Consider the following 17123-nt stretch of genomic DNA (forward strand, 5'->3'; position numbering starts at 1 on the left):
GATGCCAAGGGGCTGCCTTCTCAGAGTCCAAGCTGGGGTTCAGTGTGATGCCAAGGGGCTGCCTTCCCAGAGTCCAAGCTGAGGTTCAGTGTGATGCCAAGGGGCTGCCTTCCCAGAGTCCAAGCTGGGGTTCAGTGTGATGCCAAGGGGCTGCCTTCCTGGAGTCCAAGCTGGGGTTCAGTGTGATGCCAAGGGGCTGCCTTCTCAGAGTCCAAGCTGGGGTTCAGTGTGATGGCAAGGGGCTGCCTTCTCAGAGTCCAAGCTGGGGTTCTGTGTGATGCCAAGGGGTTGCCTTCCCAGAGTCCAAGCTGGGGTTCTGTGTGATGCTAAGGGGCTGCCTTCCCAGAGTCCAAGCTGGGGTTCAGTGTGATGCCAAGGGGCTGCCTTCCCAGAGTCCAAGCTGGGGTTCAGTGTGATGCCAAGGGGTTGCCTTCCCAGAGTCCAAGCTGGGGTTCTGTGTGATGCCAAGGGGCTGCCTTCCCAGAGTCCAAGCTGGGGTTCAGTGTGATGCCAAGGGGCTGCCTTCCTGGAGTCCAAGCTGGGGTTCAGTGTGATGCCAAGGGGCTGCCTTCTCAGAGTCCAAGCTGGGGTTCAGTGTGATGCCAAGGGGCTGCCTTCCTGGAGTCCAAGCTGGGGTTCAGTGTGATGCCAAGGGGTTGCCTTCTCAGAGTCCAAGCTGGGGTTCAGTGTGATGCCAAGGGGCTGCCTTCCTGGAGTCCAAGCTGGGGTTCTGTGTGATGCCAAGGGGCTGCCTTCTCAGAGTCCAAGCTGGGGTTCAGTGTGATGCCAAGGGGCTGCCTTCCTGGAGTCCAAGCTGGGGTTCTGTGTGATGCCAAGGGGCTGCCTTCCTGGAGTCCAAGCTGGGGTTCTGTGTGATGCCAAGGGGCTGCCTTCCCAGAGTCCAAGCTGGGGTTCTGTGTGATGCCAAGGGGCTGCCAAGGAGCTGCCTTCTCAGAGTCCAAGCTGGGGTTCCGTGTGATGCCAAGGGGCTGCCTTCCTGGAGTCCAAGCTGGGGTTCAGTGTGATGCCAAGGGGTTGCCTTCTCAGAGTCCAAGCTGGGGTTCAGTGTGATGCCAAGGGGCTGCCTTCCCAGAGTCCAAGCTGGGGTTCTGAGTGATCTGTCTTCTCAGAGTCCAAGCTGGGGTTCTGTGTGATGCCAAGGGGCTGCCAAGGGGCTGCCTTCTCAGAGTCCAAGCTGGGGTTCAGTGTGATGCCAAGGGGCTGCCTTCCCAGAGTCCAAGCTGGGGTTCAGTGTGATGCCAAGGGGCTGCCTTCCCAGAGTCCAAGCTGGGGTTCAGTGTGATGCCAAGGGGCTGCCTTCCTGGAGTCCAAGCTGGGGTTCAGTGTGATGCCAAGGGGCTGCCTTCTCAGAGTCCAAGCTGGGGTTCAGTGTGATGGCAAGGGGCTGCCTTCTCAGAGTCCAAGCTGGGGTTCTGTGTGATGCCAAGGGGTTGCCTTCCCAGAGTCCAAGCTGGGGTTCTGTGTGATGCTAAGGGGCTGCCTTCCCAGAGTCCAAGCTGGGGTTCAGTGTGATGCCAAGGGGCTGCCTTCCCAGAGTCCAAGCTGGGGTTCAGTGTGATGCCAAGGGGTTGCCTTCCCAGAGTCCAAGCTGGGGTTCTGTGTGATGCTAAGGGGCTGCCTTCCCAGAGTCCAAGCTGGGGTTCAGTGTGATGCCAAGGGGCTGCCTTCCTGGAGTCCAAGCTGGGGTTCAGTGTGATGCCAAGGGGTTGCCTTCTCAGAGTCCAAGCTGGGGTTCAGTGTGATGCCAAGGGGCTGCCTTCCTGGAGTCCAAGCTGGGGTTCTGTGTGATGCCAAGGGGCTGCCTTCTCAGAGTCCAAGCTGGGGTTCAGTGTGATGCCAAGGGGCTGCCTTCCTGGAGTCCAAGCTGGGGTTCTGTGTGATGCCAAGGGGCTGCCTTCCTGGAGTCCAAGCTGGGGTTCTGTGTGATGCCAAGGGGCTGCCTTCCCAGAGTCCAAGCTGGGGTTCTGTGTGATGCCAAGGGGCTGCCAAGGGGCTGCCTTCTCAGAGTCCAAGCTGGGGTTCCGTGTGATGCCAAGGGGCTGCCTTCCTGGAGTCCAAGCTGGGGTTCAGTGTGATGCCAAGGGGTTGCCTTCTCAGAGTCCAAGCTGGGGTTCAGTGTGATGCCAAGGGGCTGCCTTCCCAGAGTCCAAGCTGGGGTTCTGAGTGATCTGTCTTCTCAGAGTCCAAGCTGGGGTTCTGTGTGATGCCAAGGGGCTGCCAAGGGGCTGCCTTCTCAGAGTCCAAGCTGGGGTTCAGTGTGATGCCAAGGGGCTGCCTTCCCAGAGTCCAAGCTGGGGTTCAGTGTGATGCCAAGGGGCTGCCTTCCCAGAGTCCAAGCTGGGGTTCAGTGTGATGCCAAGGGGCTGCCTTCCTGGAGTCCAAGCTGGGGTTCAGTGTGATGCCAAGGGGCTGCCTTCTCAGAGTCCAAGCTGGGGTTCAGTGTGATGGCAAGGGGCTGCCTTCTCAGAGTCCAAGCTGGGGTTCAGTGTGATGCTAAGGGGCTGCCTTCTCAGGGTGTGAGGTGCTAAAGGGCTGCCATCAAAGGGTAGAGACTGCAAGATCCTACTGTGCTGCCCTTAAAGTCTCTAAGCGAGGCCCTATAGACTGAGACAGCCGTGCCACGGTTATTGGAATATAGACTACTCTCACTAGATGAGAGGAGTGAGATGCCTAACTGATTCCCATTCCTTGGACGACTGCTCGCCATACTGTCCAGCGACTGTGTAGAGCTTGTGGGTGCCGAGGGGTCAATTATATATGAATGAATAACTTTATTGTGTGGTTACTTAAAACCATTACATTAAGACCAAGGTATAAAATTACAAAAGTTAAAATCACAAAATTTCTGTAGACAAGCGTTTGTGAGAAGTTCCCATAGTTCATAAGGGAGCACGCGGTCGGGGACCTGTGAGAGCCACCAGGTGTCCCGCGACGAAGTCTCTATTCCTGCGTGGCCTTGGCAGCTATCAGCTCGAGCCGAGTCTGTTGCATACATTTTCCGAATGAGGCCATCTGTTTTACTATGCTCAAGGTGTATAGATGATGGATTGCTTCCTTAGCTGTGCGTGTCCCGGCGTCCCTAAGAATGGGCCTAAGGTAGAGGGTGCGGGGTGCACGTAGGGCAGGGCAGCAAAATAGTAAGTGGGCCAATGACTCTCGTTTATAATTACAGAGTCTGCAATCCCGAGCTCCTATGCCTGCATTTTCCGGATGATATAGTTCTTTCAGTGGCAGGGGGTGCAGTCTGTAGGCAAGAATCTTGTGGAGAGCTGGGAGGCCCACGGCCTGCGTGAGATGGTTTCGAGGACTGTGCACGGTATGTCGCAGGCATAGGGACTCATGGAAGGCTCTTTTCGTGAGGGACTCCATGTCCATGTCCCGAGAGCATGCGCGCACTTGCTTTTTTATCGCGTGTTTGATGGTCGTGTAGTTGACAAGGTCTGGGTTCCATGACTCGATCGCCAGATTCAATTGCGTCATGGCTGCTTCGATGATAGCTGACCAGGGGTTCCCAGGTTCGATGAAAATGTGTTTCAGGATGGCCTTCAGTGTGTTGTCGCGTGCCGCTGTTGTGAGATAATAATATTTACTTAGGGCTGCCATCTCTTCCAGAGTTTGTTGATTAAGGGAGAATTCCAGGCGGATTAGAATGTTTCTTGTACATTTCGGTAGGTGGTACAGTCTCTTATATGCCCCACAATTATATATTAATGTTTAAGTTCTCAGAGAAACCACTGGTGAATCTAGGGTGTAGCGAGCCCTATTGCGAACAACCCTGAATGATATCCCTTGGCTTTCAACCCTGCTCCCAAACGAAAAGTTAAGGATCCTCTATATAAGTCTCTCTACAAGCCACCACCCTCTCCCCCATCCCAAAGCATGCAGATGACACCCGGCTTGACTGCAGGCGGCCATATTCAGAAGAAACTCACCAAACAAAACCCCTGTAGATGTGAATTAAATTAAAAGTAAATCCTCGGTTACGGAGATCATTTTCTTAACCCTTGGTAACGGTAACCAGCCTTAATCTCAACGTCAGCTTTTCCATGATCCTCGGCCATGGTGACCTTCACTCAACGCTGGGTTTTGTTCTTCACTCACAACTCTGCTTATGCACCAACCTTGTTGAACCAACAGGTGCTGCAAGCTTCTGCTGGCATCTTCTGAGCAAAACCCAACACTGCACCCCTCCCCACACTGATTTTAAGATCAGGGACTCTTTCTGGGTCATTTCCCCACATGTTGGTGGTAGAACTCTCACTGCTTGTATTAGAACAACCACCCATGGTCAGCTAAAAATGTCCCTTCCCTATCAGCTTGACTCATCCTAGGTGAATATATCTGATCACACAACCCTACCCTCCTCCCAGCAAAGTCAGAAATAGACGTCTGAATAAAAGAAAAGAAGAAAAGAACAGTTTACTGGAAAAGAAAGGTAAGAATAGTTTACTGGAAACAAAACTATCTGTGTTTTCCAATAATGTTTAACATTTTTTATTTAAAAACCTAGTAGGTTTGTAAAAAAGAATCACTTTCAGCCAAGGTAGAGAGGTAAAGATGCATGGAGTAAGGGACAGATTGCTCTGCAGGGAGAGCTAGATCCATACTTTGGCAGCTACACCCCTTTTCTTACTGTCAGGGGACCTTGAGATGCATTTCCACTGCTTTGAGATGACGCTGAACAGAGAGCAACACTTTTCACAGATTAGTGTGGAGTCAATGCTTTGACAGACGCCTTTAGCAGGCTGTGTTCTGAATCAGTATGGGAGGGATGTAGGCTGGAGAAAGGACACCCTCTGGGCCACAAGCCTTCATTGCAGCTTTAACAGTGTGAACATGGCGGCGGAGAGACAAAACTCAGGGCTGACAGTAGAGAGAACTGGCAGCACCAACACCACTGGGGAACATGAAACTTCATCAACATTTTATTGCTTCAACTGTTGAGAGTTCTACTCATTAATGTAATGTTAAACAAAAGAAAAAGCAAGAAAGGCCACACAAGTGTAACTTATGTGACCGTTGCATCCACAAGGCTACTGGGAACAAGAGTTCAAGCGGTACAAGGTGCTGCTCCGAATAAGCCATTTCAGAAACTTCGTAAATCTCAGTGGCCGTAATTATTTGAGGACCGGTTTACCTTTCGAATGGGGTGTGTGATGCAGTGGTAAGAGAGGGATTTCATTGGAGGATTAGTAGATTATCCAACTAAGAGTGCTTACTCTGCCTGCTTCGCGTCGAGGATCCGGCGGAGCTGGGGCGACTGGTTTGCTGCGGTCCAGACTGTGAGAACTGCGGGGCAATGTTTGGCGTTTTCCCTTTCCTTGGGCTCACAGACTCAGCACTTCGCGGCATCTTTGATTTACTGTTGAAGGCTGAGGAGATATCACTGGAAGAGAATAGGATTCATTAATTAGATGTTATATATTTAATGTATAAACAGTCCTGCACCAGGAGAAAAGCTTTTACAGCACCAAAACACAATCAATAATGATTCTTCAGCCTCAACACACACTGAGCTACTGTAACTGTTTACTACAGTAGTCCTTGTACACATTATACAAACACAATAAAACATAGCCAACATACAAACATCCATTTATTTTTTGGAGGCGAAATGACCATCTTTTGCGTGGTGTACCGCCCAAATTCTGGCCCTATCTGGTTTTACTGGCCGTACAACTCCTTGCACTTTACCACTGCTAAACAGAGGTAAAGCGCCTGTGCTACTACTTTCCACATGATGAAACTGGTATACCTCTAATTGACATATTCATCTTACCTACAAGTCCCCATTTTATGGTGCATAATGTACCCAGGGGCTGTAAGTTAAATGTCACTGGTAGACTACGTAAATAGATAATGGGTAACCCAATTGACCCTTGTAGGTATGGGCAATGAAGAATTCAAAGTAGGGTAAAGCTACAAGGGATTTGGTTTGTTTACTGAGTTGAATTAATTTGATGGCATCAGTCAATAGAGTTAGTTCTGAAGAATCTAACTAGAATATACCCATAGGGTAACAATTATTTTAAATAGGGAAAACATTTAATGTCAAAAACAAAAAGATACAAAAAGAACACAGAAAAATTATTATATCTGAAAAGGTATTTATATTAAATTGATCAAAAGGTTATTTCATGGGGAATCGAAAACAAATAAATGTGAGCAAAGCAAGTTATCTTCCCGAAGCGCTGTCTGCAGTCTGATAAGCAACAAATTGGCGAACTTGGCGTTTCATTTAGTGGACCAACCATTTACATTTCAGATGCCCTGATACAAGATACCTATATCAGCATATATATTTGCGGTATCCAAGTCTTCTCATTGTTCCTCTGGCCTGATTACTCTTTGCCACACTGCAAAGGGGCAACCATTGTGCATAAATATTAGTCCTGATGATGGTCTTATAGACAACAGCACTCAAGACCGAAACGTTGACCAAATCATCATCTCCTAAGCTAAACATCACTTCAAGAGTACACCTTTGTTCATGAAATGACTTAGTTACACTGTTCCAAAGAAAGGAGTTGATGAATTGTTATGTACTGATTTGCTGACCCACGCGTACATCTGTTCATAACTTGCTTTGCTCATATTTATTTGTTTTCGATTCCCCATGAAATAATCTTTTGATCAATTCAATATAAATACCTTTTCAGATATAATTATATTTCCGTGTGCTTTTTGTATCTTTTTGTTTTTGACATTGAATGTTTTCCCTATTTAAAATAATTGTTACCCTATGGGTATATTCTAGTTAGATTCTTCAGAACTAACTCTATTGACTGATGCCATCAAATTAATTCAACAGAAAGAGGAGAGGGGGCAATAGAGAACGCCAACTCCGGCAATTAGAGACCAAGTATATCTTGGACTTAGATTGCAAATGGCCCAACGGGTTGAACACGACGGAAGACATGCGGAGTTTTCTGTAGTACTAGCTAGATACTGCATGGTCTTAACACGTTGGTTCAAACATTTCAGTCTTGTAAATATATGAACTTGTCCTTGTAAATAGAATATGTATATAGTATGTACATATATAACTTTCCCTCATTGATAATTTCTCATTTTATAAACAATGAAATTTAAATAATTGTTTTTTACATTCAAATGTTTTTGGGATTTTTTAAAATATTACTAATACCTGTATTATCCAGGAATTTATCAATATTTATTCTTGTGGTTAACGGTAAATTAGACCCTACAATTACATTTGATTATCTTGAGAAATTTACACCACGTTTGCACTAGCACTTTACTATTTTGTATGGGATGTACTTCTAAGCACTTTTTTGAAACCTCTCCATTACTATAGACTAGGCAATGTGTATAAACTAAAGAAACTGTTTTATAGTTGTATCAACATCTCATAACTAATTATCCTTTACAGGGTATTTTGATAAAACGGATTTAACCGGTTATTTATTTTCCCTGCATTACTGCTTTTAAATATGGCGATTGAAAAGGGATTTTGCCTTTTTGTAAGAAGATATTTTAATTAACATGAACTGTATTTATTATTTTATAAGTTCAGTGGCACATTTAAACAAATGAAATCCAAATTACATATTACTTGTATAAACATGTTAAATGGGCCAAATGAAATATGCCTCTTTATCAGCGGTACTATGGATATAATAGAAGAAAGCTATAATACACAGTATTTTTTCTATGTCTTTACACATGTGGTCTGTGATGCAAACAGTGGGAGGGGCGCTTTTTGCACTTTAAATTGAAATCATGGTGTATTCAAATCTGTGACACGTGATCAAGGGCTTACGGGCTTGAAACGCGTTGTGTTAGGTCACTGAATAAAAATACTGCCCACTTGTAAAACTCCGGAGGTCTGTGTCTCTTTCCTCGCCTGACTGACTGCCGCTGGGAGAATTCAGGAAGTGGTTTGAGGGTTTCCAGATATATATATATATATATATATATATATATATATATATATATATATATATATATATATATATATATATATATATATATATATATATATATATATATATATATATATATATATATATATATATATATATATATATATATATATATATATATATATATATATATATATATATATATATATATATATATATATATATATATATATATATATATATATATATATATATATATATATATATATATATATATATATATATATATATATATATAACTCCTTAAACAATGGCTCAGATGAACACACAGCAAATAGGCACCCTTCTGCCATATGACCAGAATATTCAAAGAGATGAGTTCCCCTTGACTGACTCACTCCTAGCAATTCAAAACTTGTGGGGGCACTAGAAAACTAAATCGATGCAATGATGTTTGAAGTCAACTTTTTGCATACATGCTTGAGAAAAATGGTGGAGTGGGTCCAAACAACATCAAAACCTTAACGTCTGCAGTCTGTAACTGTTGGATTGAAACTTGAAGTTGGCACCTTATGAGAACGGGATGTTCAAATTGAATGCGCTAACTAGAACTCTGGAAGATAGAGTGGAAGACACAGAAGGTAGCTCCAGGCCAATTAACTTGAGGTTTTAGGGCTTCCCAATCAGAAGAAACGTCAACTGAATTATTCCGTGAACAATGGATTTTAGATGTGCTCAAACCCCAAGGCCCATTTGCAAAAGCATCTTAAGCGGTTGTCCGCAGGCCCCTACGGTGGCAGGGTATGCTCAGACGTGAGTCCCTTGCTCACTTTGCCACTGGATTCAAGCAAGCCGGGCTGAAGACGGCTGGAATGCCAGAAACCGGTCCTCGGAAGCTTGTTTCCGGTCCAGGGAAGGCATGGTTTGGCAGTTCGGGCTGGACTGTTCCCATGAGGCACAGGGTCAGACTGATTTCATATAGCCATGTCTGAACTGAGGTGGCAGAGTGGGCTAAAGAACGGTGATGGATCAAACCCAGATCTTTTGACTGGGTGTGAGTGTTTGATTGGTTCAGATGCTCCGTCCATCACCACCCCCTTTTGTCCCACTTTTGGCCGCCATAAGTGTGGCAGGGTATGCTCAGACGTGAGTCCCTTGCTCACTTTGCCACTGGATTCAAGCAAGCTGGGCTGAAGACGGCTGGAATGCCTGAAACCGGTCCTCGGAAGCTTGTTTCCGGTCCAGGGAAGGCATGGCTTGGCAGTTCGGGCTGGACTGTTCCCATGAGGCACAGGGTCAGACTGATTTGCATATAGCCATGTCTGAACTGGGGTGGCAGATTGGGCTAAAGAACGGTGATGGATCAAACCCAGATCTTTTGACTGGGTGTGAGTGTTTGATTGGTTCAGATGCTCCCTCCATCACCACCCCCTTTTGTACCGCTCCCTTTTGGCAGTCAGTTGGCAAAGGTTTTCAACCACAATCATGGTGCAAATCCCTGATGCATGATCTTACACTGGTAAGGAGGAGGGTGTCGGTCCTTTCATGCCCCCACCATCTCTTGCATGTTGCTACGTACCCTTTACGTCTGCGTGACCTGTGGTTTTGTAACTCACCGTCTCATTCTACAACTGTAAAACCTCACGGCCTTCTGAATCTACACCACCTCACAGGAGCGCCAGGTGTGTAACACCGGCCCCAGCAGCCCTTGGCCACCCCCCCCCCCAACGCTTCAGTGGGCCACGTTCAGCCCAAGGCCAATGAATATTTGTGACACATAGGAGATTCGGGCTCCCCATCACATCATCTGTAGGGGAGCATCATTTTGCGTGACGCCACTGAAGAGTGCGCGTGAGAATGGCCTGGAACAGGATCTCGACACACAGAAGGCGAGGCACAGAGCCAGCAACACGCATCAGGGACGGAGGCGCCCTGCACAAAGGGTGAACAAGAGGAAGGTAACACAAGAACCAGCAGCCTTTTCACCCCAGCACTGTGCGTCTGCCCTCTGTGGTACAAAAGCTCCCCAGACGTGGTGGCAAGTCCTGGGTGGGTGATCGGCTGTCAGAGGACACTGCAGACGCGAATACAGACGGAACAGGATATGTTCGCTGCCACTGAATGAATGGTTTGTGTCCCTCCCAATGTCCCAGGACACGAGCTCCTCCATGAAAGCTCAGCTGCCCCTATGCCAGCTTCTGTTGTTGTTCTAGTACAGCCCACTCTCAGGTTCGCATTCTCTCCTTCCGGACCGGACTTTGAAGAGAGAAGTTTATGTTTTTGTGCAGACACACCTCAACAACGCTGAAAGCACAGCTTCTAGCGGCACACGACCAGTCACAGACCCTTTACCAGGTCCCTGTATTTTGGTACAGGGGCAGGATGTAATTTCTCTATGAACTGCGCCAAGGGCAAAAGTGGTCAATCTAGGGATGCTCCTCCATTGACACCTTATAGTTGTGGCACAATCTTTTCCAACTTGCAACCTTCTTCCATTCTCAGCACTCCCAGTTGTGGTAGACACTTTGTTTAATTATCAATTTGATAATGCTAACTCTAGATATTTGGGGTTACCAAAGTCCTTGTCGATAAACTACAGATTGCAGAAACGCTAGCGGCTCAACTACTCTTGAGACTTCAAAGGGGAGAACATATCTCAGACTCTAGAATACAATTGTACTGGCTCAAGGCAGGAGGCTAAAGTTTGCAAATGCCATGTGCCCACACTTTAGCTCCATCCAAGGTAAGTTACTGCTACCAATGAACAACTCTTAAGCGGACAGCTTCAATTAAAGCTTTGTTAGACGTTGGTCTTTCCATCTGTCAACCATGGAACCTGCTAACAGACACACCTAGAAAAGAGGCCTTATTTGCTCGATTCAAGACTAGTCTCAGAACTCGGCTGTACTCATAACCAAAGTTACTCTGTGCTCTAGCTGACATACAAGTTGACCTGCCATCCATAGGATGGGCCTAGTGTTAGACTCGTCATCCTTAAGATGGTCCTACAGTTAGACTCGTCATCCTTAGATGGGCCTACAGTTAAACCTATCATCCTTAGGATGGACCTACTGTTAGGCTTGTAATCCTTAGGATGGGCTTACTGTTAGAATTGTCATTCTTAGGATGGGCCTACTGTTAGACCCGCCATCCTTAGGATGGGCTTACTGTTAAACTGGGCTTACTGTTAGACTCGTCATCCTTAGGATGGTCCTACTGTTAGACTCGTCATCCTTAGATGGGCCTACAGTTAAACCTATCATCCTTAGGATGGACCTACTGTTAGGCTTGTAATCCTTAGGATGGGCTTACTGTTAGAATTGTCATTCTTAGGATGGGCCTACTGTTAGACCCGCCATCCTTAGGATGGGCTTACTGTTAAACTGTGCTTACTGTTAGATCCGTCATCCACAGGATGGGCTTACTGTTAGATCCGTCATCCACAGGATGGGCCTACTGTTAGACCCATCATCCTTAGGATGGGCTTACTGTTAGACCCTTCATCCTTAGGATGAGCTTTCTGTTTGACCCCTTGTTTCCGTTTCAGGGACGACCTGGCTTGGCAGTTCGGCCATGAGGCACAGGGTCAACACTGATTTGCATATATCTGGACTGAGGGGGCGAAGTGAGCTAAAGAATGATGATGGATTCAACCCAGATCTGGGACTGGAGGTGAGAGTCTGAAATGTTTCAGCGCTCCGTCCATCATCTCCTTGTGTTTGCTTTGTTCGCCCTAAGTTGGCAGCGTATGCCCAGACGTGGGTCCCTTACTCACTTTGCCACTGGATTTAAGCTAGCCTGGCTGATGAAGGGTGTTACCCAGAAACCGGTTTCCGGTTCAGGGAAGACCTGGCTTGGCAGTTTGGTCTGGACTGTTCCCATGAGGCACAGGGTCAAGACTGATTTGCAATGCAGAACACAAAAAAGAACCCCTCTAACCGCCACATGGTCATATATACCTGGCAGGTGGCTGAATTCGATATTTCCTGCCCAGCTGATGCGCTATAACTTAAGACCATTGGACGCTAAAGATCATGATATAGACAAGTCATGGAGGCAGAGAAAACACGGGGCTGCTAATCCTGTTATTTCCGGTACCCCACAAAAAAATGGTTGAGTTGGGACGACATTGGACCTTTGGCTTCTGAACACCTTACTTCTGAATGACACGCTTTATTTATTTATTATTTATTTTATTTTGAAGCTTATAAAGCGCACGACTCCCCCAACGGGGGTGTCCCGGCGCTGCAGACAACCGACACCAGAGGGATTCAGTGTTAGCTAGATCATGGAAAAGAACCAAGTCTTGAGTTTCCTCCGAAACAAGGGCTCAGTAGGGATAGATCTAAGATCCAGCGGGAGGCGATTCCAGAGTTTAGATGTGACCACCACAAAGGCCCGGCCCCCAGTTCGTGCAAGACAGAAACGTGGGGTGTACATCAGGCGAAGATGGTTTGACCTAAGGTCACGTACCGCTTGAGTAACTTTGAGTCTATGCCTCAAATATGCAGGGCCTCGACAATTGAGAGCCCTAAAGGCAATGACTAAGGACTTAAATTGTATACGTTGACTCACCGGCAACCAATGCAGTGTGGCCAGGTACGGTGTAATAGAGTGGTGATATGGAATGTTACAAATCAGCCTGGCCGCAGCATTCGGCACTATCTGTAAACCCTTGATAAGATAAGCTGAGGCTCCCACGTACAGACTGTTTGCATAGTCAAAATGGGACGTGATCAAGGCGTGAACCACCGTCCTCCGTGAATCAAGTGAGAGAAAGGGAGCTATCTTCTTAATCATGCAGAGCTTTCCGAAGCAAGATGCCGAGACTTTGTTGATTTGGGTTTTACAGGACAACGCCGTATCAAATAGAAAACCCAAATTACGAGCAGATTGTACTGGGGCAGGGGGCGGATTCATTCTATAGACCACCATATGTTGGCTGGTATGGGAGCTTTTTGATTGAAAAATAAGACCTCCGTCTTATCTGTATTCAGTTTGAGGTTATTGACGCTTAAGATATTGACTTTCGTCCAGGTACTTTACACCCTGGATGCAGGGAGTTAGATGGTGTCCTTGGACTTGCAGGAAATATACTTTCATGTGCTGGTCATGCAGTCCTACAGATGCTTCCTAAGGTTCAAGGCGGGGTAGAGCACACCTATGCAAGTCTACCCTTCTGCCTCGCCTCTACTCCTCAAGTGGTTACAAAGGTGATGTCGGTGGCCGCAGCCCATCTACACAGGCCTGGGATACATGTATTCCCGCACCTCAATTACTGACTATTGAAGGTGGGGACGCTGCTGTCCGTTTTGGACCACTTACTGATATCAGTCACCCCAGAAGTTTTTCTTCAACAAACCGAATTCCCACCTACAGCCTGTGCAAGATCCTCTTCATAGGAGCAATGAAGGGAGTAGAGAAGTAGTGTAGAGAGTGGAGACTCAGCACAACCACACAGTAGATGCAACAGTGAAAAGTCCCGCCCAATGCTAGTCGTTTTAGAAAAAGGTAAATGGTCCTCAACAAGTTGGAGTCAGTTTGCACATTTCAGAGAGCCCTTCCTCACCAGGACAGTACACTTACATTGTACTTTTATAGCGCCCTGCCTCACCCATAAACGCCTGCTTGGCACTTTTCAAGGCTAGTTCTGTGCGTTTATTGAGCATTATGTGTCAAGCAGGCTGTTCCGCTCACCTATCTAATTCCAAGCATCTGATGCGATACCAGAGGTGGATGAAGACTTTCTCCGTAGACCCCTCTCCGGCGGATATCGCTCTCAATCCTAATCCATGTGCGAGGAGAAACGGACCACCAGGCCTTCCCTGGATAGCCTAAAAGATATGTTGTAGTAGCTTGGGCTGCTGATCTCTGTGGAGCTTCAGCTCAGAGGCAGGCAATTTGCAGGCTGAATAGATAAGCTTGAAAATACAGAGTCTGAGAAAGGCAGGAAACTGGATCTTCCTCTGAAACAAAACAGGAGTGCCAGCTCACTATTCAGCGAGAAGGCAATTGTGCAAAAAACAGCCTCTAGGGCAAAACAACACAAGGAAGACAATACCATAAGCATGGATCGCTTGTGTTCCTACAATGAGCATTGTTGTGCAGTGAAAGTAACTGAGAAGATCAGCCGCAGACCATGGAACAAAAGACCATGCAACCAGAGATGGGAAATTCCCCAAATGAGTGGCGGGCCATAGCTAATCTGATCACACTGGAAGGATGAGACATCACCTGAAGCATAATTATCCAATGATACCAGAAGAATGAGAAACATTTACTCCTTGCCACTATTCGGCTTTCAGTCAAGCAAGATCAGTTCTTTGGGAGAAATTGTGCATGGGCTGTTCATTTTTTGACTCTGGAGCCATTCTACACAGCAACAACCCTTTACTGGTTAAAGGAAAGCCTCCTTTACCAGCATCAGCCAAGGTTAACTTGGTAAGGTTCAGTATTTAACGCAATGCAACCCACGAACGAACCTCAGAGGGCCAGTCATCAGTGAGGCTGTGCAAATGTACTTGTACATTTAAGTAAACACCTACCATGTTTTCAAACACTAAATGGTCCTTCCCAGGCCAATTTCGTCCCTGGGGACACCATCTCCTGGTGCCCAACATCTTTTATAGGGGGGAATGCGGCACGCTGCCCACTCTACGGGCCGATTTTGGCCCTGGGGACTTCATCTCCTAGGGCCCAACAACTTTTAGGAGGGAGGGAGGCATGCGCTACCCCACTCGGGCTGATTTCAGCCCAGGAGCCCCATCCCCGGGACCGATGTAATCTTCAGGGGTGGGTTGGCACGTGGACCCCCGTTACCAAAGGCCTGCCATGTTCTTCAGAAGGAGGCAGGCATGCAGCCCCCCCTCCCCGGGCCGTATTTGGCCTTGGGGACCCATCTCACAGTCCCAACATATTCTTTTAACTGGAAGGGGGCTACATGCCCCCACCTCCCCAAGCCTCTAAAGGCCACGGGACCACATCCCGCTGGGAAGCTAAACTTTTTAAAAGGAAAGGGGCCATGATGCCCCCCTCCCTGACCCCTGCCCGCACTGGCGTGGACAGGGAAAACTGTGTTGGCTTCCCTCACCATGCACTGCACCCCACATATTACATTACTCATGACATCTTCTATGACATCCTTGGTAATATCACTTCAACATTTGCAGTGAAATTATTGATGAGAAAAATATGCATGGTGGTGGCGCAAGTTATAGTTACCTAGGGGCACATTTTATTTACTTAAGATAACTTTAACTCGTGAATTTTAATGTTTTTTTGAGTTTGAAATGATACATTGTTCCTGAACATTACACCGAACTCAAACGTTAGTTTAACCTGTTTTGTTTCTTCAGTGACACGCTTTATGGCGGCGGTGCTGGGCAGAGAATAAAATAATATTCAGCACAATTCCGGGTACGGTTCGTCTCTTTTGCAAGAATTCTGATAGATAGGACGAGTTCAAGGGATATATATATATATATATATATATATATATATATATATATATATATATACATACATATATATATATATATATATATATTACCTACTGGCTATCGCCAGTAGGTATATATAGTTAGAATTTTTTCCCTATGGGACTTTTGAAAATTCTATGTCTAATAACTTTGGCGTTTGTGGACGGAATCGGCTGAAATTTTCAGGAAAATGGCACATTTTGTTTCTGAGCAGCCCCTGAAAATTTGGTGGGGTTTCGTCAAGGGGGGGCTGAGAAAAAAGGGGGGTCCCAAAACGCGTTTTTTGCATTGAGTTTTCCATAGGGCGGTTGGACTCACTTTTAGCTCGAACGGCTGAATGGATTTGCACGAAACTTGGCAAAATTGTAGGGACTGTTAGCCCGATGTGCCTTTGCTAGGTCTCAATATATGTGCTCCAGTAGTTTTTGAGAAATTAACGTTCAAACCAAGATATATATCTGTAACAGCGCTCTGGGCAGCGATCCGGTCCGCTTACTTTTCGCTTATCGGAACTTTGCGCGCAGAAAGCTGATTGGCTCTCCGGTGTCTGTCAACATTCTAAACAGTCCGGAGCGGACGCCATCTTGTCTCTCGGTAGGATCGAGAGAGAAGAAGAGGTGGAAAACGAAGGGGGAATTTAATGAAAGGGGGCAAGGTATCCCCCTCTTGACCCCCTAGGAATGTTGTTGGGGTTATTAAAGGGTCCCGTGGGGAAAAAAAAAAAAATGATTTTTCACGGTAGAAGCGCGGCCGCGAACTGGTAGCGAAACGGGAATTCGCCATTTTGTGCTTCGTAAATTAAATTACTAGTTATAAGTGGGTGCGGGAGACGTATCCTAATCCCCTATGTTTCCTGAGGGTGGCTGAGGAGGCTGATATATGTTGATACATCTCTTCCAGCGGCTGTGCGTGTTTTTTTTATTTTTTTTTTGCTGCGTGACAGTCCGGAGCGGCCGCCATCTTGTCTCTCGGTAGGATCGAGAGAGAAGAAAAGGTGAAAAACTAAGGGGGAATTTAATGAAAGGGGGCAAGGTATCCCCCTCTTGACCCCCTAGGAATGTTGTTGGGGTTATTAAAGGGTCCCGTGGGGAAAAAAAAAAAAAAATGATTTTTCACGGTAGAAGCGCTTCACGGGCCGCGAACTGGGCCGCAAACTGGTAGCGAAACGGGAATTCGCCATTTTGTGCTTCGTTAATTAAAGTACTAGGTATAAGGGGGTGCGGGAGACATATCCTAATCCCCTATGTTTCCTGAGGGTGGCTGAGGAGGCTGATATATGTTGATACATCTCTTCCAGCGGCTGCGCCATCTTGCCTTTTTTCGAATGCCACAATTTTGTCGTGCACGGCAGCCATTTTAGATGCCAGGCTGGTTCCAGGCTATCACCTAACCCTGCGGATGTAGTTTATGGCCCCAGCTGTAGAGAATTCAGACATGCCAATCCTCCTGATTCAGGCGTGTGAGTACAGTCCGGAGCGGACGCCATCTTGTCTCTCGGTAGGATCGAGAGAGAAGAAGAGGTGGAAAACGAAGGGGGAATTTAATGAAAGGGGGCAAGGTATCCCCCTCTTGACCCCCTAGGAATGTTGTTGGGGTTATTAAAGGGTCCCGTGGGGGAAAAAAAAAAATGATTTTTCACGGTAGAAGCGCGGCCGCGAACTGGTAGCGAAACGGGAATTCGCCATTTTGTGCTTCGTAAATTAAATTACTAGTTATAAGTGGGTGCGGGAGACGTATC

General features: G+C 46.7%; 1 protein-coding gene across 1 annotated transcript in view; it reads right to left on the reverse strand.

Annotated features, from left to right (window-relative positions):
• Positions 1 to 17123, reverse strand: part of ARMC9 (armadillo repeat containing 9) — a 417510-nt gene that overhangs the window by 18559 nt on the left and 381828 nt on the right. The window contains exon 24 of the mRNA XM_086944561.1: positions 5241 to 5407. Coding sequence (XP_086800687.1) covers positions 5241 to 5407 — 167 coding nt within the window. The remainder of the gene's footprint in view (positions 1 to 5240; positions 5408 to 17123) is intronic.

This window comes from Lissotriton vulgaris, chromosome 11 (assembly GCF_964263255.1).
Source record: "Lissotriton vulgaris chromosome 11, aLisVul1.2, whole genome shotgun sequence".
Classification (NCBI taxonomy): Eukaryota; Metazoa; Chordata; class Amphibia; order Caudata; family Salamandridae; genus Lissotriton; species Lissotriton vulgaris.